This window comes from Geotrypetes seraphini, chromosome 14, assembly GCF_902459505.1.
Source record: "Geotrypetes seraphini chromosome 14, aGeoSer1.1, whole genome shotgun sequence".
Taxonomy (NCBI): Eukaryota; Metazoa; Chordata; class Amphibia; order Gymnophiona; family Dermophiidae; genus Geotrypetes; species Geotrypetes seraphini.
Genome location: NC_047097.1, coordinates 3554554 through 3579973, shown reverse-complemented (window position 1 = coordinate 3579973; position 25420 = coordinate 3554554). Strand labels below are relative to the sequence as shown.

General features: G+C 41.5%; 1 protein-coding gene across 4 annotated transcripts in view; it reads left to right on the top strand.

The window, feature by feature from the left end:
- The window catches only part of HERC1 (HECT and RLD domain containing E3 ubiquitin protein ligase family member 1), a 423490-nt gene that overhangs the window by 269823 nt on the left and 128247 nt on the right, over positions 1-25420 (top strand). For all 4 annotated transcript variants that reach the window (XM_033919754.1, XM_033919753.1, XM_033919752.1 and 1 more), the window contains exons 49-53: positions 2955-3225; positions 6831-7044; positions 9590-9795; positions 15932-16056; positions 21138-21268. In XM_033919754.1, coding sequence (XP_033775645.1) covers positions 2955-3225; positions 6831-7044; positions 9590-9795; positions 15932-16056; positions 21138-21268 — 947 coding nt within the window. The remainder of the gene's footprint in view (positions 1-2954; positions 3226-6830; positions 7045-9589; positions 9796-15931; positions 16057-21137; positions 21269-25420) is intronic.

Sequence of the window (25420 nt, the reverse complement as noted above, 5' to 3'; positions counted from 1 at the left end):
AGTTAGTGGGTGAAATTACAATATTTGATAGGAAGGGGAAAGGTTGTGTTGGTGTGAGAGTCAGAGTGGGATAGGTTGAGCACATCCTTAAACTGAATTTTTTTTAGATTTGATTTGAACTTGTCAAGATTTTTTTCCCCCCAAAGGTGGCTGGACATTGAGTTCCAAAGTTGTGGGGCCGTAATCAAAAAATATTGATGAGCGAGTGGTATCGTAGATTATTTGTTGAAGGTAGACACCAGTTTTCACAAATGTCTGACGCCTTATATCTTCCAGTCTGTGAGTTCTAAAGACTACCCTTTAGGAATACTATCTACTTTCTATTGAAGCATCACCAAATTAATCACTGAGAGCATCATAGTCAAACTCTCAACATCGGGAATTACCAAGGTGCTTTCTTCCCTATTAGATGTAAACCCTTTTGAAGCCATTCTACCAAGGGAAAGAGGACAGGGATTTTACTCCAAGTATTTTCTGGCCATAAAAAGAGTTGGATTCTTCCCTTTCCTCTAGTCAATTTTATAGTAAGGATAAGGATATGGTTCAATTTTTTGAGAATGTGGAATTCCCTCGACAAATCTTTTTGTCACTTCTCAGAGCAAGAAGTTACTTCCGTTTTGTTACAGAATAAAGATACATAGCAGTCTAGCCTCAGATAGCTTTCTAGATTGGAGAGAGGGTCTTCTGCATGTATATTCTCTAATACCCCTTAAAGCAAGAAGACAGGACAAAGGAACCATGATTTTTATTGCCCCACATTGACCAAGGCATGTGTGGTTCCCTCTTCTTTTGTTACTTTCCATAAGAAGACCCATAGAAATTAAAATACCCCATTGCTGATCATGGAAGCTCAAGGGACTCTGTTGCATTCCAACATCAAGTTTCCTTACCCTAACTCTTTGAATTTGCCTGATTGTATGTCACAGTTGGTGTTGCTTTCCAGTAAAGAAACAGTATTACATAATCCAAGCACCTTCTGGTATACCATCAAAATCTATTTGAGAATGGAAGCCAGTGGTGAAGCAGAAGTTCAGACAGTTGGAGTACCATGTGGACAGCAATTGATGGTGGAATTTTCTGATTTAAAACAGGGGTATGAATTTTGGAAAGGGAGGGGAAATTTATTGGTGGTTTTCAATTCAAAATAAAACACACAAGCCATGATATTTCTTAAATATCAAAAACTTGCAATTTTTTTTATATTTAAGGAATGCATTGCCAGCTTTTTAAAATCTTAACAGAAGAATTTATAGCTCTTATAGTTTTGTTTTGGTTTTGTGGTTTTTTTTTTTACATAATGTATAATTCTTGTGCTGTCATACAGCACAAACACTTCCATTACATAAGAACATAAGAAATGCCTGCACCGGATCAGACCTGGGGTCCATCCAGTCCGGTGATCCGCACACGCGGAGGCTCAGCCAGGCGTACCCTGACGCATACATTAGTCACTCGTATCCCTCAATGTGTCCTGCAAGAGGATGTGCGTCCAATTTTCCCTTAAATCCTAGAATGGTAGTTTCCTCCACCATCTCTTTCGGGAGAGAGTTCCAGGCGTTCACCACTTGCTGTGTGAAGCAGAACTTTCTGACATTTGTCCTGGCCGTGTCCCCTCTCAGCTTCAGGCCATGACCTCTGGTCTGAGTCTGGGTCACATTCGCCAATGTGAATAAAGCTATTTCTTGCTCTCCATCCTTTCCCCCTGCTGGTGAGTAAGCTTGCTCCATTTTGTCGATTCCTTTTAGCAATTTAAAAGTCTCTATCAGATCCCCTCTCAGTCTTCTCTTCTCAAGGGTGAATAATCCCAGTTTTCTGAGGCGATCCTTGTAGCTCAAGTTCTCCATACCTTCTACTAGCTTTGTCGCTCGCCTCTGCACCTTCTCCAGCAGTGTTATATCCTTCTTCAGGTATGGAGACCAGTGTTGGACACAGTATTCCAAGTGTTGTCTGACCATTGCTCTATAAAGCGGCATTATGACCTCCCTTGATCTTCAAATACCCCAAATTCTGCTTCTGAATGCTGGTTGCTGAAATTAGGGTAAATTTCTATAAAAGTGGACCAAATAAATTATGCTTAACCACATAAGTTTGTGATTGATTTGCATTTGTCTTAGCAGGAAAAAAATGAACTTTAATTTCAGATTGGCTTTAAAATCTTGAGATGTTGCATCTAGGATATCTTTTGTTTCATGAGCAAATCAAGGAAAAGTTTTGTTGCTTACCTGCAATTACATCACTTTCTTTTCCAGAGATAAATTAAAAAAAAAGATTTAACATCAATATGTGAACATTTCTTAAGAAAGAACTGACTATTTCATGGGGTATCCTAATTTTTTCACATGACTGTATGTTGACATTTTTTCGTGTTCTAAAAGCATAACCATTAACAAGGGAGAGGATAAAGTATGATGGTTGCCTTGTTTGCCACTTGAATGCATAGAAATGAAAGCTAAGCAATAAAAAATAAAGAAGAGTGGTGTGTTCTGTTTATTTTCTTTTATCCATTAACCTTGAAATAGGTGACAAATCTAGCATAATGAGATAGCAGTGACTAGTTTTTAAAAATCAAGCTAAAAGTAAACTTTGACCCAGCCAATCATTTAGGGCTTCTTTTACAAAGCCGCGCTAGGGCCTTAACGCGCGGAATAGCGATTGCCACACGCACTAGCCGCTACCGCCTCCTTTTGAGCAGGCGGTAGATTTCCGGTTAGCGCGTGCTAATCCAGTGCGTGCGATAAAACCGCTAGCGCGGCTTTGTAAAAGGACCCCTTAGTTTAACACTGAAATACTAGTAAAAGTTAGCATCTCTTTTAAAAATGTTACAGTAAGCTCATCCATTTACTCTGCTGAAATTGGTATTTTAAGACCATTACTTCAAGTTTCAAAAACTGATTTTGGTGCAGTCTGATTTATTTGTTACCTTTACTTACTTAATTAATATCTTTCTTTAACAGCGGTTCTAGTTGCAGTCTTGCAGCTGGCCTCGAATCCCTTGGTTTGACAGATATAAGGACCCTAGTAAGACTAATGTGCCTAGCTGCTGCAGGAAGAGCTGGCCTATCTACTAGCCCTTCTTCTCTGTCCAGCTCCATGGAACGCTCACGAGGAATCCATAGCAAGACCAGCAAGCCAATTTCTTGCCTAGCATATCTGAGTACAGCCGTAGGTTGCTTGGCATCAAACACCCCTAGTGCTGCTAAACTGCTTGTACAGTTGTGTACGCAGGTAAGGTTCTTATTGACCCATTTTTAATGATTTATTTATTTAGTATTTATATACCACTTATAACTTAAGTGGTACTGCTTTCTATCCATCTCAGTGGGCTAACAATCTGACTAACACACCTAGAGCAATGGATTGTTAAGTGACTTGCCCAAATTTCATTATATATTGGTTTAACAAATTTATAGAGCACAAAAAAACTTTCATTCTTATTAAATATGTAAATAGAAACATACATACACATGTGCACCTTCTTTGGAGGAGGTGTTAATTTGTGTGTAAAAATCTGTACATTACTGGGGCTGGTTCTGGGTGCTTATTTTATAAAAAGGCACACAGGCACTTATGTGTCTTTTTTTGTAAAACAGATGTCTCTTGTCTTCTATATCATTACTTCCATATGTGCAAAACTAATTTAGAAATATCACCATCATGGTGACCTCATAAGCCTTCTTTCCTTCAAGAAATAAGCACCCAGAACCAGCCCCAGTAATGTACAGATTTTTACACACAAATTAACACCTCCTCCAAAGAAGGTGCATATGTGTATGTATGTTTCTATGTACATATTTAATAAGAATGAAAGTTTTTTTTATGCTGATGATGTGGTTGGGGGTAGGTATGGGGTATAATTGCTCACCTAGATCCTGAGGCTTTTTCTTTCATTCAGACAGGTGTACTCAACGCTGTCATTTGTGTCATTTTGGGGTGTTACTTGAGGAAGATAGTGTTACACATTCCCCCAGGCTTCTCCTCCAGGCAGTGCTTGGGTCTCAAAGATCAGCTGGATCATCCTTGTCTTGACATCAGTATTGTCAAAGCTGCAGCACCCTTTACTCCTCAAATTACTGCACTGCACTGACAAATATGGAGTAGCATTTTTAATAATGTTTCCTCCCAACATCAACTTTGCTGCTATTCGCTGACTTACTATTTCTTATCTTAACACTTGCATTGTGCCAAAGAAAATGAATTTCTGCAGTTCCTAGGGCGTAGTAAGCAACATATCAAGGTGCACCTGTAGGTTCTTTTTAATCAGACTTCTCCAGGATTCTGTAAATGGGTGCTGTGGCAGCCTCTTTGGATGGGTCAAGGAATTGGAAGATATCCAGTTTTTCTGCCCTGAGCTGCTCATTCTCCATCTCTGACTTCAAATAGGATGTCCTGAGGCATTTTCCTTATGAAATCAATGAATGAAAGCTCCTCACATAGATATTTATGTCTCTTGTGAGGTGGAGAGGAATCTGAAGGAAGGTCAAGGGGGACCCTTCCTCCAAGAAAACTTGCAGCCCTTCCTTAGAATCCCTGAAGCTCCCAGGGGTCATATTGATAAGGATACACCACAGGAGATGTGCGAGTCTCTGCCTGTCTTGAACTACTGATACAAATATCATTCCTAGATTGATGATTCCTGATGCCTTGAGGAAGCTTCCTCTTCTGATCACTGGAAATCAACAAAGATGGTCAGGCATTTTACAAGAGCTGTCCACATTCTCCTGAGTTATTTGGAGTGTATCAGAACTCAGGGTCTCAAGATTGTGGTGAGAGCTGCACCTCCATGATGCCAGGCAGAATGAGTGATCCTCATGTTAAGAGGTTTTAAATGACTCCAGCAATATTGGTGTGTCAGTGCTCTTAGTATTGTGCTCCAATGACATGTGATGTCCAGGTGACCAAGCCTTTTCTGGATGATCAACATCTTGCTCCCTTGGCGCTGATGAATAATAATAATGACTTTATTCTTTTATAGCGCCATAACCAAAAGTTCTAGGCGGTTTACAAGGATGAATCCTCCTTCCTCTTTGGGTGGGAGTCAGACGGTGACTGATCTCATTGGCCTCTTTCAAAACTCGATGTTGATGGATCTCCAACATCTGATGCAGATCCAGGACCTACTAGTCCAATGCTTCTGGTGCCTGATGTTTTGGACTGGTCTTATCGACAGCAAAATTCTTTCCTCCTTCTTTTCTTTGCCATGAATCCCTCTTTTTGACATCTGGAGACACAGAACAGTGAAAGGTGTCATGGGCAGGTCACAGGCATTGCATAAGCATTATTTGTTTAGATATGGTCCTTTTCACCAAGAACACCTCTCGAGGCCATTGAAGGCCTTCTTGGATGTTTTGTACAGAAAAATAATCCTGGCCCATCCCAAGAGCACTCAGTTTATTTATTAGCTGTCTGTGTGGTATACTGTCAAAGGCTTTGCTAAAATCTAAATACACCACATCTAGCGCACTCCCTCTATCCAATTCTCTGGTCATCCAGTCAAAGATCTTAACTGAGTCCTTACGCAGAATAGTAGTGCGATGAATACTAGTACTACTACTACTTATTTCTGTAGCGCCATCAGACGTACACAATGCTGTACACTAAATACATATGAAACAGTCCCTGAGTATGAGTAGGCGAGATATAAAGGTGGGAGAAAAATACTACAGCTGTGGATTTAGATGGGTTGAGTTTCATCCGTATTACAGACAGCCAGTCAAAAATTGGATAAGATGGAAGATATACTGTGAGAAGAGTGAGAGAATTAGGGGTGTTGGAATCTGAAAATCATTATCATAAATGAAAACAGAAACCTAGTGATTGAATTAATAATTCACATAAAATACACATGCTCCATCCCAATTCCTTCTTTGTGCATGCCTACCTTAAAAGTCTTTATATTCGACTAAACAGAAATTTAGGTACAAAAAAATGGTTTATAAAATTATCTGATGACAAAAAATAACTGTATACAAGCAGAATATGAACAAAATAGTATAACCACCAAAAGATATTCATAAAGTGAAACCCTCTACCAGAGACTGAAACGAGCAGGTACCAAAATAGTTACAGAGAAAAGACCTCAGTGTTTCCTGAGAGCAAACTCAAACTTTCTATGACAAAGTTATCATAGAAAACACATCCTTGGTCTGAAAAACTCCATTACAGTTCAATCAATAATAGTTCATCAGAATAAATAATTTCAAAAATTCTTTAAATAGTGTAAGGGTTTCTTATACTTTGAGATTATTTTTTATTTATTCTTTTTTCCGTAACTATTTTGGTTCCTGCTCGTTTCAGTCTCTGATAGAGGGTTTCACTTTATGAATATCTTTTGGTGGTTATATTATAAAATTATCTTCCACATATACACACACACACTTCTTTGAAAGCAGGCTTCATTAATAACTGTTTAATTTTGTATTAATAACTAAATTGGCACATAGTACTGTGAACAGGCACTTGTAATCCTCTTTTACACAGCTCTGAAGGACTCCATTCTTAACACATTGGTAGTCATGAACCTCATCTGGTCAGAAAATACCAATTCTGTCGAAGTGATTTTCTAAGGTATAAAGATTTTAGAATACCGAACAGAACCCTGCTTAGAATATAAAATTGCACAGAGGGAGGGTACTGATCCACTGTGATGTCCTCTCTGCCTTTTCCTACTTGTCCTCCAACAAAATTTTCTGAACATTTGCAATTTAATTCATTTTCCAAATGTGCTATTACTTTCCTAATTTGCCTACATCAGAGTGGAAAACAGAAAAGAGATGTGTGTTTTCTTTATCCTAAATCAGATTTAAACATTTAATGTCCTATTTTTCTTTCAGAATTTGATTTCAGCTGCAACAGGTGTAAATTTGACTACAGTGGATGACCCAATTCAGCGAAAGTTTCTACCCAGTTTTCTGAGAGGGATTGCTGAAGAAAATAAACTTGTGACATCTCCCAGTTTTGTAGTGACACAGGCACTTGTAGCATTGCTGGCTGACAAAGGAGCCAAGCTGAGACCTAACAGTGATAAGGCAGAATCTGAAAAAAGAGGTATATTGTACTATAAGCTTGTCTGTAACCATGTACTATAATTGCTGGGGGGGTGGGGGTCTTTTAGTTGCATTGGTTCAGTTGTGCTATAAAATCATATGACTTCAATCACCTGAGACATAAAATGCTTCCATAAAATTAAAGTTTTTAGTATTATAAATTTAAAAATAGTTTCAACATTATTATATGCATATACTTTATGGCATATGCTTTCCACTTGCTTCCATGCGTGTGCACTGATCTTTTGAAAATGATTTCCTAGTACTCATGAGAATGAAAGACCCTAGCCAGTTTCAAAATTACCTTCCCTATGACTGGCTTTCATTTCATTTCAAAAAATCTATTTTTCTCTATCAGTATAGATATAGCTAGATATAGTGGTGTGCAAAAGTCTGGTATAGGTTGTCTGCAATGTGAATTTGGCATTCATTTTCTTTCCATTTTTAAAATTTGTTCCTATTTAGTGCTGTTTGTGGCTTCCTGCATAATGATTCTATAATGCCATTGCAATCATAAATGTATATTGTTTATGTGAAACAGCATAAAATACAGCTGCCAATCTTTACACTGCAATTTCAGTGTGGCTCAGCTGTTATTTGGATGTTGTGCAAATTTATCTTTTTTAAGTGTAGCAAGAAAATGGCTAAATAGGTACATGCTAAGGATTAGTATGTGGTAGGTCAGCCTTAACTCTTGCAGATGGACTTGCACGATTCTGGCATTTAAATGGACCAATTTTAGAAGATGATAACTAGTGACTATTTGATTCCAGGCTGGAGTGAGTATTCTTATCTGTTCTCTTTGATGCAGGATGCCACTTGGATATTCCAAGCACTATTTCATGCCTAAGTTCTCAACTGGATTTAAGTCTGGGAATTGTGTTGGCCAATCGAGGGTTGAAATCTTGGATTTCTTCCATTCAACAACTACTTTTATTTGATAGCTCCTCTTGATCTATCCCACTTGCATGACTTTTCCAAAATAGTTGTCTGAAAATAGGCTGAAATTAAATCCAGAAAAATCAAGAGCCTTTCTTGTCTCTGATCTTCCCAGCTCAAAACTACCTGCACTTTTCTTGCTTTATGGCACACCTATTCCTATTGTTCCCTCCTTGAAAATACTCAGTGTTCACCTAGACTCTGCTCTTAATTTCAGTCCTCATAGAAATATGATGGCAGATAAAGGCCAAATGGCCCATCCAGTCTACGCATCCATAGCATCCACTACAACCACCTCTCCCTAAGAAATCCCACATGCCTGCCCTACACTTTCTTGAATTCAGACACAGTCTTTGTCTCCACCACCTCTACCTAGAGACTATTCCTTATGCCAAGCATTTTCTACACATCATAGATGAATAAAATAAATTGATATTTGTCACCAATCAAACTATGACAAACACATACCAATCCTAAAAGTAACAGTAACCAGATATATGATGTCCAGAAATAATAATCAGTAATAAAAATAATAAACAACAGGTATAACTCGTATTTCAAAAACAAGAATAAATATATACACTTAACAGTTCATCAATTTTTGGCAGTTTTAAGACCAACTAATTAAATAATCAAACATTCTAATGTCTACAACCAGAACCCACAGGCAGTTAAAACAGATTGAGTAATTAAAAACATAATTATCATATCATAAAAATTCAAAAATATACTGCAAATCTCTAGCCATTTCTAAGTGAATAGGAAATGCAAAGTCTACTTATCTAGGAGCAAGCTGGCCGATATTCAGAATTATTTAACATGCCAGAAATGGCTCTTAGCCAATTAAATAATGTTTTAGTGATTAACTGTGGATATTCAGCAGGAGATAATCAATTATCTGCTACTGAATGTACATGGTTAGCAGATAACCGGCTATATCGCATTACATAGCCAGTTAGGTGTGGATATCCATCACCAAACCGACTATGTTTAGCAGTTAAAATAGGCCTACTTTGTATGCAGCCTATCTTTAACCACTAAGCACTTAACCGGTTAGTGGTCAAGTACTGAAATTTGGATTCATGACTTTTGGTATGCAGGCCAACCAGTATGAAATGTGCCAGCATCTGATATCACAGGAAAATTATAAATGTGATGGGCTATTACTTCTGATTTGGTCAGGTACACTAAATTCTGATTGATTTTGATTCTTATATTTGACACAGTACAGTTTGCCAGTAACATCATGTAATTACTTACAAGTCTACCTAAACAGTGCAAGATGGTGACAAATAAATGCAGACTGGATTTGTTTGAAAGCAAGATTATTTTTGCAACCAAGTACTGTAACTAATTAAGGAAAACAAATGCCCTTCACAGGCCTGTTGCCTTCCTATAGGCCTAAAACTAAATGCATACTTGATTGCAACTTTATACTTTCATGAACTTTTTGCATATGCTTTCATTTTTTTAATGAAAGATGTGGGTGATAACCATTTTAATATGGTTGTTTATTGGTACTCATTTGGATGTTGTCTCATGTTTTGTTTGAGCAGGTTTAATTGCCCATTTGTATGCCCATCCTTCCTATGATCCTTCTGCCATAGGCCCTCTGGAGTTGGCTAATGCTTTAGCAGCATGCTGCCTCTCTTCAAGGTTGTCCTCACAGCACAGACAGTGGGCTGCTCAACAGCTTGTACGAACCCTTGCAGCACATGATCGAGATAATCAAACAAGTCCACAAACCTTTGCCGACATAAGTGGAGATCTGCGCAAATGCTCCTTTATCAAGCTGGAGGCTCATCAGAACAGGGTATGTATTAATTCTTGTCATTATTGTAAACAGGTTAGGTCTTTGGAGCTTTTTGTAAGGTCGTATGACTTAACTTCAGACAGAAATGGCATAAAATTACAATGGAATGGATTTTATCTAGGTAATAAATGTGATTGTTGCCAGTTGAACGGTAAGGCATGTGTTCCTAAAGATTTAGGGGACAATTTTATAAAGAGTCATCAAATGTTAGGTGTCAAGTTGCAGCATAATAAGCACTTATTCTATAATGGTATCTGGACACCCAAGTTCTGTTATAGAATACTAGTGTAAGTGATCTCTTTAGCACCAACATTTAGGCACCCACTTAAGTCATGTTAATAGCAGGTGTAAATGCACATGCTTAAAAAGTGGCACTTTAGTCAGTGGCGTACCTAGGGTATGTGGCACCCGGGGCCCATCATTTTTTGACACCCCCCCCCCCCCCCCATGTAAAATTTTTTTTTTTTTTTTTTTTTTGCAATAACCATGAAATGGAATAAATGGTCAGAATAGAAACAGGCAGTGAAAATTTTCTTTTATTGAACCTCATATATGTAACCATTATTCCAAACATAACAAAACATAAATTATGTCTAAATTGTCATGACATTAGAAGTACATATGGAGTAGTTGCAGGCAGTGGCGTACTTAGGGTATGTGGCACCCAGGGCCCATCGTTTTTTGACACCCCCCCCATCTATATGAAAAATATGATTTTTAGTACCAATCTACATATCGCACCACAAGAGTGTACCTAGGAAAAGGCTGCATCTTAAACACTGCAGTGAGCACTAGAACACCAACACATACATTGTAAAACTAAACAAGCCAGATCCCGCACAGTCAATTGGTCCTGTAGTCAATGCCAACTGAAAACTATGTCTTTTTCATACACACAGAACAGAGATACACCCTCGCCCAAAATGGAATAATCACAAACTAAAAATAGAAATATGTAGACAAAAGTTAAACTGATCCGCCAAGAAACCAGACCCTGGATACAATGCAACACCACAAAAAACAGTAACACATGTCCTCTAAAACAGTGCAAAATATAAAGACAGTAGATGTAAATTTGAAAAAACTGATACATAACAATCACCACTTTATAAATTAACAAATAAAAATAAAACAAATAATGAGATATAAAAAAATACAATTTTATTGGACTAATCCCCGTAAGCTCGGTCCCCATCCCCGCAAACCACCTGATTCCATCCACACAAGCCTTGAATTGTTTATATTAAAGTATAAAAAGAAACAATATTCTGTACAATTGTCAATTTATAAATCAGCGTCTTCTCCCCACTCTCTTCCCCATTTCCCTTCAGCATCCTCAGCCCACTCTCTCTCCACTTTCCTTCAGCGCACGCACATAAAAACAAGCAAGTAATTTTATATCATTTTCATTCTATTCATTCATAGAAATTAAAGTCTAGATAATGCCAGTCACATAACAAAACATGATTTTACAAAAATAATTCCCTGCAGTCAAGCCTGCAAGGATTATTAGATGTCTTTCAGCAGTTCCCCTCCCTCCCTCCCCCTTACCTTTGTGGCCAAGTCAAAATGATCTACCAACAATAAAATTTTAAAAACACAAAGCACGCTGTACGCAGAGAAAATGTTAATTATCATTTATATTCCGCGGGTTTTCAAAGAGGTCAAGGCAGATGACTTTATGCAATGTCAACTCAGTAACAACTATACAAAAATAGACAAATATTCCCCCTCCCTTTTTACTAAACTGCGATAGCGGTTTTTAGCGTAGGGAGCTGCGCTGAATGCCCCACGCTGCTCTCGACGCTCATAGGCTCCCTGCGCTAAAAAACTCTATTGCGGTTTAGTAAAAGGGGGCCATAGTGCAAAATATAGACAGCAGATATAAATTTTCAAAACGGACACATTTTGATCACTAAGTTGAAAATAAAATCATTTTTCCTACTTTTTTGTCTGGTGATTTCATGAGTCTCTGGTCCTTCTTCTGATCCTTCTTCTTTCTCTCTCCCCCTGGCTCCCCTCTTTATTTCTGCCTTTCTTTCTCTCTCCTCCTGGCCCCCCTCTTTCTTTCTGCCTTTCTTTCTCTCCCCCTTGACCCCCCTCTTTCTTTCTGCCTTTCTTTCTCTCCCCTTGGTCCCCCTCTTTCTTTCTGCCTTTCTTTCTCTCTCCCCCTGGCCCTCCTCTTTCTTTCTGCCTTTCTTTCTCTCCCCCTTGACCCCCTCTTTATTTCTGCCTTTCTTTCTCTCCCCTTGGTCCCCCTCTTTATTTCTGCCTTTCTTTCTCTCCCCTTGGTCCCCCTCTTTCTTTCTGCCTTTCTTTCTCTCTCCCCCTGGCCCCCCCTCTTTATTTTTTCCTTTCTTTCTCTCTCCCCCTAGCCTGCACAAAGCCATCGTGCCGATTTCTCCACTTCCACGATTCTTTCCCTACCCTCACCCCCAAGCCAGCAGCCGATTTCTCCCTGCTCCTTCCCCGATGTCCTGATGTCCTGAACTTCATCGGGCAGCAGCAGCATTCACAATTCACTGATGTTGCCCGCTTCAGGCCTTCCTCTCTGTCGGGTCCTGTCTTCATGAAAACTGGAAGTAGGCAGGACCCGGCAGAGAACAAGGCCTGAAGCCGGCAACAGCAGCGAATTGTAAACGCTGCTGCTGCCCGAAGAAGGTAATGGAGCACCGAGACAGTCCGCTTCTCCCCCCTCCCAGCCGAACCCCCGCTGACCCTCCTATCTCCCCCCCCCGTGAACCTTTCCGACCTTCCCAGCGAGAGCAGCAAACCTCCTTCGCGGCTTTCTCCTCCCTCTGCCGCGTTACTGATGACGTCATCAGTGATGCGGCAGAGGGAGGATAAAGCCGACGCTACTGGAGGGAGGTTTGCTGCTTTCGCTGGGAGGGTCAGAAAGGTTCACTTGGGGGGGGGGAGAGAGATAGGATGGTCAGCGGGGTTTCGGCTGGGAGGGGGGAGAAGCGGTCTGCCTTGGTGCTCCAAGGCCTGGCGCCATTACCTTTTTCGATAATGGCGCCGATGCTGCTTTCGCTGGGAGGGTAGGAGCGCGATAGGGACCGGGCCAGCTGTGCACCCCCCCCTAAGGCGGCACCCGGGATGGACCTCCCCCTCGCCCCCCTTGGTACGCTACTGCCCTGGGGAAACAGCCTGCAACAAGATCGCGCGATGCCAGAGATTTTTGCCTGCTTCGGCTGTTTCCTCCGCCGCGGTCCCGCCCCTCCTCTGACATCAGAGGAGGGGCAGGACCGTGGCGGAGGAAACAGTCGAAGCAGGCAAAGATCTCTGGCATCGCGATCTTGCTGCAGGCTGTTTCCAGACGCGACACCCGGCGCAGAGGGGGGTAACTGGACCGGACCGGGAGCACCCCCTCAGGGCTTGGTACCCGGGGCGGACCGCCCCCCCCCGCCCCCCCCCTTGGTACGCCACTGACTTTAGTTCATAACTTACAGTATTCTGTAAGTTATGTATGTAAATATGGGTTCCATCTAGGTACCTTCCCCTATGCATTCCCTCTTGTATTTATACATTAAGCAAATTGCATGCTAAAATTATAAAATACCACTTAGCGCCCAACTAGCACTGACGTGCATAACTGTAGCAATCTTGCTCATAAGTGCTAGTATTCTATAACTTGTGTTCATTGGCACCTGTTATAGAATGAGGGGATTAACCTGGGCTCCTTCTAATTATTCCGCAAGCAACTGAAAACCTGGCTTTTCACTAAAATGTAATTCTATCCCCCTTACTCTTCTCTTCTATATATAAGTTCATGTAAACCTTTTTTTTTTTCCTTCTCTTCCTATATTTTAAGTTCTTGTAAACCGTGCCAAGCTCCACATCCGTGGAGGTTTAGTTTAGTTTAGACTATATGATGGCAATAAAAAGCAATAATTCAGTTATTCCAAGTTTATTTAGGCTTGCTATGCTGCATAATCATGGCACTTGTAAGCAGTTGACATAAACATCACATTTACTACCCTCACTGTGTATTTGTAATTCCTCTACTACTTGCCTTATCAAGAAGTGACTTTGTAGTGAAGCTCATTAGTGGTATGTTGTGTGATCATATGATTTTCAGATAGAAGTGCAGTGGTTCTTAAACCTGTCCTGGGGGACCCCTGGCCAGCCAGGTTTTCAAGATACCCCTCTTGAATATGCATGAGGCAGATTTTCATGCTCATAACCTCTATTATATGCAAACTACCTCATGCATATTCATGAGGGATATCTTGAAAACCCAACAGGTTTAAGAACCACTGACCTAATGGATAGAAGAGAATTAGTGAAGCCTTCAAGATCGGCATCAGCTTTTGGCAACAAAATTAAGTGACTGGTCCAGGGGTTGCCGGTATAGTGTGGGCTCACCAATAGGAGGGGCCTTAAACAGCCTGGGCCAATCAGAGCCCCTGCAACCCTCTCCCCCTTACCTTACCTGACACCCCCCCTCCCCCCGCTGGCAAGTAACCACTCTCGCCGCAGTTTCCACTCCCACCTCCCCCTTACTTCAAAGTTGATGAGCCAGAGGGACACAGACCCACTCCTTCTAGCTTCCTGCATCGTCTAAAATGGGCCTTCCCCTCCCTGATGCCTCTTGGGAGGGGCCTTAAACATCAGATGCATCGGAAAGGAGGCTAAGGCTCTGATTGGCCCGGATGCCTAAAGCCCCTCCTATGGGGCATCCGGGCCAATCAGAGCCTTAGGCCCCTTTCCGATGCATCCGGGAAGGGGCCTGAGGTTCTAATTGGCCAAATTGTTTAAGGACCCTCCCATGGGAGAGGCCTTATACAACCTGGGCCAATCGGAGCCTCAGGCCCCTCCCTGGTGCATGCCTAGGTGCACCAGGGAGGGTAAGGCCCATTTTAGACAATGCAAGAAGCTGGGAGGAGTGGGTCCGCGTCCCTCCGGTTCATCAACTTTGAGGTAAGGGGGAGGACAGTGGCGGTGGGGGAAAGTGGGTATCTCTCCCACTTCATGGGTTGGGGGTCAGGTTGGGTAAGAGGGAAGGGTGCGGCGGAGACGGCGGTAGTTACTTGCCAGTGGAGGAGAGTGGAAATCTCTTCTGCTGTGGAGGGGGGGTGGTCGGGTTAGTTGTGGCGGGGATTTTAGTAAAGCGGGAAAGTGTGGCTGCCGTTTCTGGAGGAGGGTGGTTTTTGCCGCTGCTGCTGGGAAGGGGTGTTGTGATGCAGCGGAGAGAATGCTGTTAAGCAGCAATTTGGAGCGTCTTTAAGTTTTGAGAAGTTACTACTTACAGATATTCACCTTTTCCTGCTGCTTGGTGTTAAGTGTGGTTCAAAGTTTACTCATTTGGTTTCCTGATGCAGAAATTGAAACGTGTTCACGTTTAAACCAAAAAAAACCCGCTGCATAGCTAAGTGATCTATTATAAGTTATACTGAACTTCAAATACTTTGCAGTGCACTATTTAAATTTGTTATGTAATAATACAAAAATAATCAAAGAAAAAGCTAAAAAGTGTGAAGGACTAAGCGGTGGTGAGGTGGTCGGGGGATTTCCCTCATTTTTGCTCCTCTTTATGTGAACATATACATATGCAAATGATCTCGTCTTATAAAATACCAAATGGCATAAAAATAAACGCTATGACACCAAGATGCATACTGTGTTGGTGGGCATGCACAGATGTGGAGTGGGTACATCTTTAATCTGTACATGCATATGCATAAAATACACACATTTGTTTACTCCAGTTCTTGAGCAGGTGTAAGTGAGTTTGTCTTCTGTGCCCTGTATGCTAGTATTTTATGAAGACAGTTGGGTGCCTACTTTTTTTATTATATAACATAACACCCTCCATAGGCATTCCATTCTAAATTTACTGTTGAGCGTGAATTTTAGAAACTTTTCATGTGGTAAAATACCTCTTAATAAAATTACCCCAAATGCTGTATATGCACACAACCTACATTTTCTGTAGCAGACCAAGGCCAAAGTTACAAAGGCTGTGCACATAAGATACATGTACTCATTTGCATACATTTACTCTATTTCCATTAAAGCACAAGTGAACGTGGGTGAACTCTAGCCATATGTTTTCTCCAGAACTGATGTAAATGTATGATTTACATTTCTTCCAAATTAAGGTTTTAGGTGGTTGTTTTTGTTTTTCCCTTAGGTGATAACATGTGTCTGGTGTAATAAAAAGGCATTATTAGCAACCAGTGGGAATGATGGGACCATAAGAGTATGGAATGTCGCCAAGAACCAATATTCATTACAACAAACCTGTGTTTTTAACAAGTAAGATTATTTTAATGCTGGATTTTCAAAACACGTGTTTTAAAAGATGATAATTTAATCACAACTTTCTCTCTTATAATGCTCCCTTGCCCAGATAGCATGTCACAGCAATGCATAATAACATTGCTAGCCTAAAGGGCTAGTGTGAAATGTGCTCTGAGACTAGCCATCTGTGCTACCTGAATGCCTATAAGAGTTATTGCAATACTGGCAGAAATCCTCCTTTCCTTCAAGATTCCTTGAGCATGAACACTGTGGGGATAACTCATTAAAGGATGCTTAAAGTTAAGCACTAGGATGCTGCACACTAAGTGCAAATTCCATATCAGTAATTATTCTCATAACAGCTATTATTAAAACCTTGTACATGTGCACAATGCTCAGTTGTAATTATGAACAGTACAGCTACACCTTAACAAACAGTACAGCTACAGTCTTCATCCAGGTGGGGGATATAATCTTCAGAAGCCTCAGTGGTGACTAATTTCACACGAGCCACTCTGCCCATGATTCACCTAACTCTTCATAGGCTTCAAATACTGTTTAGTTAAATACTCATGAACACACATTTTTCAAAACAATCTTTCACAATAATCCATATCCAAAAAAGTACTTAGCTTTAGAAAGTGTATCTCTTATTTGGTCCCAACATTATGAAAGACACCCTAAACTTCTCATCTGTATGCTGACATTATAGCATATTAGCATAAGTCTGTATTTCTTTAGCATCCCTCCAGACTGGCACAGAAGCGGATGGTTTATGCTCCTCTGCCAGCAGGTGGAGACTGAGACATTGACTTTTGGCTGTAATACAAGTGGGCTGTGTAGTTCAATCTACAATCAGTCTGTTCTCAGTCTCAAGCAGGTGGAGGTGGTAAGCCTGAAAGTCTTTCCTTGGTTTAGTGTAGAGCCTGTTGGATTTACTCAGTGGCCTTCTTGTCCCTGTTTGTGGTACTGGATTGAGTTTGGGGGTCCCTTTCGGGGGTTTGCCTGACCTCTGGAGTGCCACACTCGACTGGTCAAGTCCCTCCCCCCCATTTCATGCACCTCTTCAAAATTTTTTGCCTTAGAGGTGCCTCTGCTGTAAGCCTTGCCACTGTTTAGGCAAGGAATATAGAGCTTTGAGAGCCAGTGGGATCTGCTCACTTGTTAGCTAAAGTTGTATTAAAAAAAAAAACACATCCTGAGGCAGTGCCAGTTTGAAAAGAAGCTTTAAACTAGCTTGATGAGCGGTGGATGTAGCCAGCATGTGCACGAAGAGCTCCAACCACCACGAAGGGGAATCCTCATCTGCTTCGAGTGCTGGCGAGCAGGGTTCTCCTTCGCATGTGCACCGCACGTCAGCTGCAGGCAGTGGGGAAGCCCGGTCTTCCTCTACCACCCACACAGGGATTTCCCCAGCTGCTGATGGTCAGGGAAATAAGGTTTTCCTAACTGCTGATAGTGCTGGGTACTCCCTTACCGCTACAGCAATAGCTGCTGCCTTTAGTTCTGCTTTAGCAGCTGGGTCTGTTCAGGCCTCTTTGCCGCTACAGACTCGGGGGAGATTTTTTTCAGTGGGTTTTTCCTCAGTTTTGGCAGGAAGCTCCGCCATTTTGCCTGTGGCCTCAGATGACCTTCCTCTTGTCTTAGAGAGACAGAAACAGGTTTTAAATATTTCTCCTGCTTCTGCATTGAGTGCTTCTTTGCCACCAGGGGGCCCTTGATTTTGTTTTAGCCATGTACAAGACTTACTTACAGGTGGCTGGGGCTTCTGCTTCTTCCCCGAGGGGTCTCTGTTTTTTTTGGGAGGGGGGCATTTGCCTTCCACACCTGTCACCATTCAACCCCCTTCGGCATCTGCTCCTGCCAAGTGGTCTTAGCGTGAACTTGAGTCTGATGACTGGTCCCTTGTGGATCAAGAGGTGACTAAGATTGAGCTCAGTGCCTCTTATCTCTCAAATGCCATGTATGATCTTTGTGGACATCTGCCAAGTCCATGGCCCTCAGAGTGGCTACTCGCTGTATCCTATGGCTTCAGGGTTAGTCAATGGATGTGGCCTTGAAGGCTAAGCTCAGTAAATTTCCTTTTTGGGGCTCCTTCCTTTTTGGGGAGGAGTTGGATAAGCTTGTTCAGGCCTTGAGTGACTTCCAGAGGACCATCCTCGCCAGGCGTCACAGGGTGGCATCGCCCGTGGGCGTTTTTGATTTTCGTTGGTACTGCCCTGGCCGAGATGCAGCCTCTTTTCCTTCCAGAGGTTGCTTCTTTCAGCACATGCAGTTCTTTCGGGGAGCAACCGAGAAGGGGGGGGGAAGTTGTGACTTTACTGGATGCTCCTTCTTTGCTGAGGTTCTTCAGTCGGTGCAGGAATTACTAGGCCAAGGATCTAGATGCTCTGGTGCAGTCCTGGCCGACGGACGGCCTGCTGTATGTCTTTCCTCCATGGCCACTGGTGGGCAGAGTTGTTCGCATTGCTCGGCACGCAGGCCACATGATCCTGGTGGCTCCAGATTGGCCCAGGCACCTGTGGTACGCAGATCTGGTTTGTCTTCTCATGGCAGATCCTCTTCCGCTGCCCCTTTCACCAAACCTTCTGACTCGGGGTCCCATTCCAATGTTCGATCCAGGTCCCGTTTATCTTACAGCTTGGCCTTTGAAAAGGAACACCTAAGTAAGAAAGGTTATTTGAATAAGATGATCTCAACCCTCTTAGGTTCTTGGAGACTTTCAACCTCTCAGGCTTATGTGTGAGTTTGACATCTCTTTGAGGAGTGGTGTTTCATGCATGATGTGGTTCCCCTTACGCATCTTTACCTCACATCTTGGAGTTCTTGCAGGATGGTCTGGACTGGGACCTTGCCTGGTCCTCCCTCAGGGTTCAAATTTCAGCTTTGTCTTCTTTTTGCGGCCTATTGCATGGTCAGAGTTTGGCCTTCTCCTCTGGATATGATTCAATTCTTGAGAGCGGTGAAATTGCTCTGGCCTCCAGTTTGTCCTTCGGTTCCGGCCTGGGATCTCAGTCTGGTTCTTTCTGTGCTTGAATCCTTTCAAACCTCTCGGCTTCTGCACATTGAAGGACCTTACTCTTAAGGTGGTGTTCCTGGTGGCCATTATGTCAGCGAGGCGCATTTCCAAACTGCAGGCCTTTTCGTGTAGGCCTCCCTTCCTGGAGTTCTCTAGGGAGTGGGTCATGCTGAACCAGTTCCCTCATTTCTGCTGAAGGTGCTTTCACTTTTTCATGTCAACTAGTCCGATGTCCTTCCGGTCTTAGGTAGTCATGAGAGCGCTTTGGAGCAGAGACAGTTGTGCAAATTGGATATCCATAGAGTCCTTTGTGCTTATTTTCAGCGGACCCAGGAGTTCTGTCAGTTGGATTGTCTTTTTGTCCTTTTAGTGGGTCCTCGTAAGAGGGGACGGTGCTTCCAAGACTACAATTGCACGCTGAATCAAGGAGGTTTATTGCTTCAGCATATCTTCTTCAAAAGAGCCTGTTCTGAATTTTCTCAAAGCTCATTCCACTTGGGGGCAGGCAGCTTCTTGGGCTGAGTCTTCTCTTGTGCTTCCAGTGGATATCTGTAAAGCTGCGATTTGATCTTCTCTCCATTCCTTTGTTCAACACTCCATGTGGACGTTCAGGCATGTTGGGATGCAGTGTTAATTGAGCGTGTTCTTATGGTGGCCATTCAGTGGTCCCATCCTTGATGGGTACTGCTTTGGTACATCCCATCTGTTTCTGTGCCGGGCTGGAGAGATGCTAAAGAAGGAGAAATTAGTTTCTTACCTGCTAATTTTCTTTTAGTCCCTCCAAACTGGCACAGACCCCGCCCTGTCATTTTTATTTAGTGCCTTTTCACGAAGAATACGTTTTTTTTCTATGGTATCTTTTTGTCTGGGTTGTTGGGGAGTTAAATAAGAGCCGCGGCATTTGATTTAGTTGGCGAGCTGTGGGGACGTTTTTGAAGGTTCTTATTCTAATCAGTATCCAACAGTGTTTTCCCTGTCCAAAACGGACAATTACTTGATATTCTCCTTCTGGGAGTGAAGTTGGTGTTTTTATTGTTCACAGTTATTCAGTTCTTAATTAGTTCCTGCTTGGCTATTCGTCAGATTGATTGTAGATGGGACTGCAGTGCACAGCCCACTTGTACTACAGCCAAAAGTCAATGTCTCAAGTCTCCACCTGCTGGCAGAGGAGCATAAACCATCCATTTCTGTGCCGGTCTGGAGGGACTAAAAGAAAAATAAAATTAGCAGGTAAGAACTGAATTTCTCCTTGTATGCCAGGATTCAGGTACAGTCACATGTCAATATCTGATGTACATGTCAAGGTTAAATGTTGCAGTTACACACATAATTGACAGCATTCAATAACAGCGCATAAGTGGTGGTGGTCATGCTCCTAAACCACCCATGCCCCTCACATAACCACACACCCTTAATAGTTATGGCCTGAAGGATTTCCATGCTAAGGTTACAGAATTATTCTATTACTACTACTACAACCAAGTGCAGTTATGTGAATATCTGGAAATTAGTATCAATTAGCTTTGTGATTATGTAGAGTACTGAATGTCTGTCTCGTCTCAAAATTAACCACTCCTCAGCCATTAACTTGCATTAACATTCTTAACATTAATAATTAATAACTAACATTCTTAGTAAAATGTTTTTAATTTAAAAACCGGGATTACTGTTTTTAATGTAATCATATAGTCACTGATGGGGAAATGGATTTCAGCAATTTTATTTCTAGCCCGCTAATCCAAAGTTCTAAGTAGATAGTAAAATTATGATAATAAAACATTCATAAACACACGTTTGTGCTCTATAAAATAGTATTGTCATTTGATTTAGTTTAGATTCTTAATTTTTTGTAGGATATACTAATACCAGGAAACATTTTGTTCCCAACAGATATAAGAAGTTCAGTTAACTCAGATTGTTCTTACATCGGTTGATACATATTCAGTATTTCAAGCTTGATATTAACACACAAAGTTCTAGTGGTCTTCAAAAATTTTTTGATTGCATATCAGTGAAAAATAAGTGAACACCATCACAGACTAATCATCTTTAACCAGGCTGTTTCATTGTTTTATAGAGATAACTGTTCAGAGGAAACTCTCAGTAACTTGGGATCTCCAAGTGATCCTATCACTGTCTGCTGGAGTGTCAGTGGAAAATACTTGGCTGGAGCATTTGAGAAAATGGTTAACATCTGGCAAGTAAATGGTATGATTCATAATTTAAAAAGAAACACAACATTGCATTTATATAAGAAAACATAAGAAAAGCCATGCTGGGTTTGACAAAGAACCATTCAGCTCAGCAGCCTGTTTCCAACAGTGACGAGTGTGGATCACAAGTAACCGGCAGATCTCAAAAAGTATATCCATTTCTTTTACTTTCTTTTTTTTTTTTAAGTAGATCCATTTTTCATAATTCATTTCCAGGGATGTGCAATGGCCTATACAATTGGCTAATTTTGAATATCTGGCAAAGGACTTTAATTTTTGTCATCAGTAGGAAGGCACTAATGTTATGAATTTGGCTTGAACCTTATTCATGGAAAATGATTTATAAAGCAAAAGTTACTTACCTGTAAAAGGTGTTATCTAAGGACAACAAGCAGATATTCTCACATGTGGCGACATCCTCCATGGAGCCCGGTATGGACATCCTAAAAGTGCACTGTAACTTTAATAAAGTTTATAGTCTGAAGACTACAGATATCATGCCATAAGCGAGTGCCTGCCTGCCTGATGCCAGCTCACGGCTTCTTCAGTTCAGTAACAAAGCTAAGAAGCTAACTAGGGGAGGTGGTAAAGGTTATGAGAATATCTGTGTGCTGTCCTTGGATAACTCCTGTTACAGGTAAGTAATTTTGCTTTATCCCAGGACAAGCAGGTAGTATATTCTCCCATGTGGAACTCCCTAGCTGCCAGAATCATTCTTCTGAGACGAGGGTTATTGACAACTACCATGAGCCTGATGAAACCAACAGGGTTGGAGGGAAGTTGCCTTCTAATTGGCGAATAAATTCTGTAGAGCTGCTTAGCCAAACCAGCTATCTTGTCTGGAATGATGATTTATAATAATTTATTCAGTATAAAGACCACCAAAATTCCATCAGTCTTTCATATGTTACAGCAACCCATCAAGCCATACAAACAGAAATATAGAAAATGACAGTGGATCAAGACCATATTGCCTATCCAGTCTGCCTCAGTGCACATACCTTCATATCCCATTACTGTTTGGAGACTCTGAGCAAGACAACTGCTGCACTACCTAGAAACCAACTGTGCTGCACTGGGATAGGACGGTAGAAGGTGGAAGGAAAGTGTTAGAATTTCTGCAACTCCCAGATTGCAGGAAGGGATTGAACACCTAGCGTATTGAATTCTCCAGGGACTAACAGAAAGAAGATTATCAAAGGTGAAAACCTAATCTTCCATTTTAGCTTTGTTGGGCAGCATTTATTAATAACGCCTTCAGTAATTATACCATTGGGCCCTCCCATCTGGTATTACTGTGACTGCTAGCGCCTCCATTGTAGATGGTGCCATTTTACTTCAACCCCTTTTATGCTACAACAAGAAGATCCTCTTCCCCCCCCACAGCCCACATGATGGGTGGAAAGGGCTGCATGACGTGCCTTTGCCTTTGTTTTAATTTGCCCTGCCACTCCTAATTTATCTGCCCTCACCCCACGGAATAGCCCTGGCTTTCAATCTGATCCTGTTTTTTTCCACTCTCCTTCCTCGACATTCTCTTTTTCCCCTCTTCCCCCCCCCCCCCCCCATTTCCCTTGATTTCTTCATTCCTCTCTTCTATTTTGAATTTTCCCATCCATCCTCCAGCTGTCCTTGCGCCACTACACTATTTGTTAGGAGCCCATTTTCAGATCCTGGGCCCCATCTTTTCTTTTGAAATCAAGTCAGGAACCACATTTTTTTAAAATGCCTAATTTTCAAAACATCTATGTTCCTATCTTTGAGAGTTATGATCCTAAATTGGCCTTTTTGATAATTTACTAGGTCTGAGTGGAATTTTGCTAAATTCCTAAATTCAGTAGCTTAAAAAGTAGGTGGCAACAGGAGCGGATTTAGTTCAGGGAAAAAAGGTGTTAGGAGCGTAGCGCTGATTTTTCAACACTAGTCTTATAAATTGAGCTCATAAATCAAGACAAATAAATGACAGATCTAAATTTGTAGTAAATATAAGCCCCAAAATTCTGCCAGCGTGATACCCAGAAATTCAGTACGTGTATGAGTCAGCATGGGTTCAACCGAGGGAGGTCTTGGCTCACCAAATTGACTGACTTCTTTGAAGGTGTGAATAAACATGTGGATAAAGGCAAGCCGGTTGATGTAGTGTATCTAAATTTCCCGAAGGTTTTGAAAAAGTTCTTCATGAGAAGTTCCTGAGAAAATTAAAGAGTCATGGGATAGGAGGCAATGTTCAGTTGTGGATAAGAACTGGTTATTGAACAGAAAGCAGGGGGTAGAGTTAGATGGCCATTTTTTTCAGTAGAGGAGGGTAAATAGTGGTGTACTGCAGGGAACTGTGCTGGGACCAGTGCTATTTAACTTATTTATAAATGATCTAGAAATTGGAACTATGAGCAAGATGATTAAATTTACAGATGACACTAAACTGTTCAAAGTTGTTAAAACGCATGTGAACTGTGAAAAACTGCAGGAAGACCTTAGGAAAATGGAAGACTGGACGTCAAAATGGCAGATGAAATTTAATGTGGACAAATGCAAAGTGATGCACATTGGGAAGAATAATCCAAATCATAGTTATCAGATGCTAGGGACCACCTTGGGGGTCAGTGCTCAGGAAAAGGATCTGGGTATTATTTTAGACAATACGCTGAAGCATTCCGCCCAATGTGCAGCGGCAGCCAAGAAAGCAAATAGGATGCTAGAAATTATTAGAAAAGGGATAGCTAACAAGACTAAGAATGTTCTAATTCCTCTGTATCGCTCAATGGTGCGACCTCACTTTGAGTATTGCATTCAGTTCTAGTCTCCTTATCTCAAAAAAGATATAGTGGCACTAGAAAAGGTTCAAAGAAGAGCGACCAAGATGATAAAGGGATGGAACTACTCTTGTATGAGGAAAGACTAAAGAGGTTAGGGCTCTTCAGCTTGGAAAAGAGACAGCTGAGGGGAGATATGATTGAAGTGTACAAAATCCTGAGTGGTTTAGAACGGGTTCAAGTGGATCAATTTTTTTACTGTATCAAGATTTACAAAGACTAGGAGACATTTGATGAAGTTGCAGAGTAATACTTTTGAAACAAATAGTAGAAAATATTTTTTTACTTGGAGAATAGTTAATCTCTGGAACGCATTGCCAGAGGATGTGGTAAGAGCAGTTAATGTAGCTGGTTTTAAAAAAGGTTTGGACAAGTTCCTGGAGGAAAAGTCCATAGTCTGCTGTTGAGACAGACATTGGACGGTAGCATGGAATACTGCTACTATTTGGTTTTTTGCCAGGTATTTGTGATTTGGATTGGCCTCCGCGAAGACTGGATACTGGGCTAGATGGACCATTGGTCTGACCCAGTAAAGCTATTCTTATGTATGAGACGAGTCTCTTTCAATTGAAAGAAAACTCTGGAATGAGGGACTTAGGATGAATGTGAAAGTGAACAAACTCAGAAGTAGCCTTAGAAAATACTTTTTCATGAAAAGGGTTATATATGTATGGCATGGCCTCCTGGTGGAGATAAAAAGTGTATCTGAATTCAAGAAAGCTTTTGGAAAGTATGTTGGATCTCTAAAGGAGAGGAGGGGATAGATGGTATGGTTAGGCAGACTAGATAGGCCATATGGTCTTTATCTGCCTTCATTTTTCTGTGTTTCAGTGTCCAGGTTCTGGCATTGAATTTCTGGGTATGAGGAGCCAGTGAAAACACAGTTGAAATAAGAACATAAGCAGTGCCTCTGCTGGGTCAGACCAGAGGTCCATCATGTCCGGCAGCCCGCTCACACGGCAGCCCATCTGGTCCAGGACCTGCATATTAATCCTCTATCCTTCAGGAAAACATCTAATCCTTTCCTGAAACCCAATACCGTACTCTGTCCTACCACACCCTTTGGAAGCGCATTCCAGGTGTCCACCACCCTCTGGGTGAAGAAGAACTTCCTAGCATTGGTTCTGAATCTGTCCCCTTTTAATTTATCCGAATGCCCTCTCGTTCTTGTAGTCTTCGAAGGTTTGAAGAATCTGTCCCTCTCCACTTTCTCTATGCCCTTCACGATCTTGTAAGTCTCTATCATGTGCCCTCTAAGCCTCCGCTTTTCCAGGGAAAAGAGCCCCAGTTTCTCCAATCTTTCAATATAGGAAAGGTTTTTCATACCTTTTATC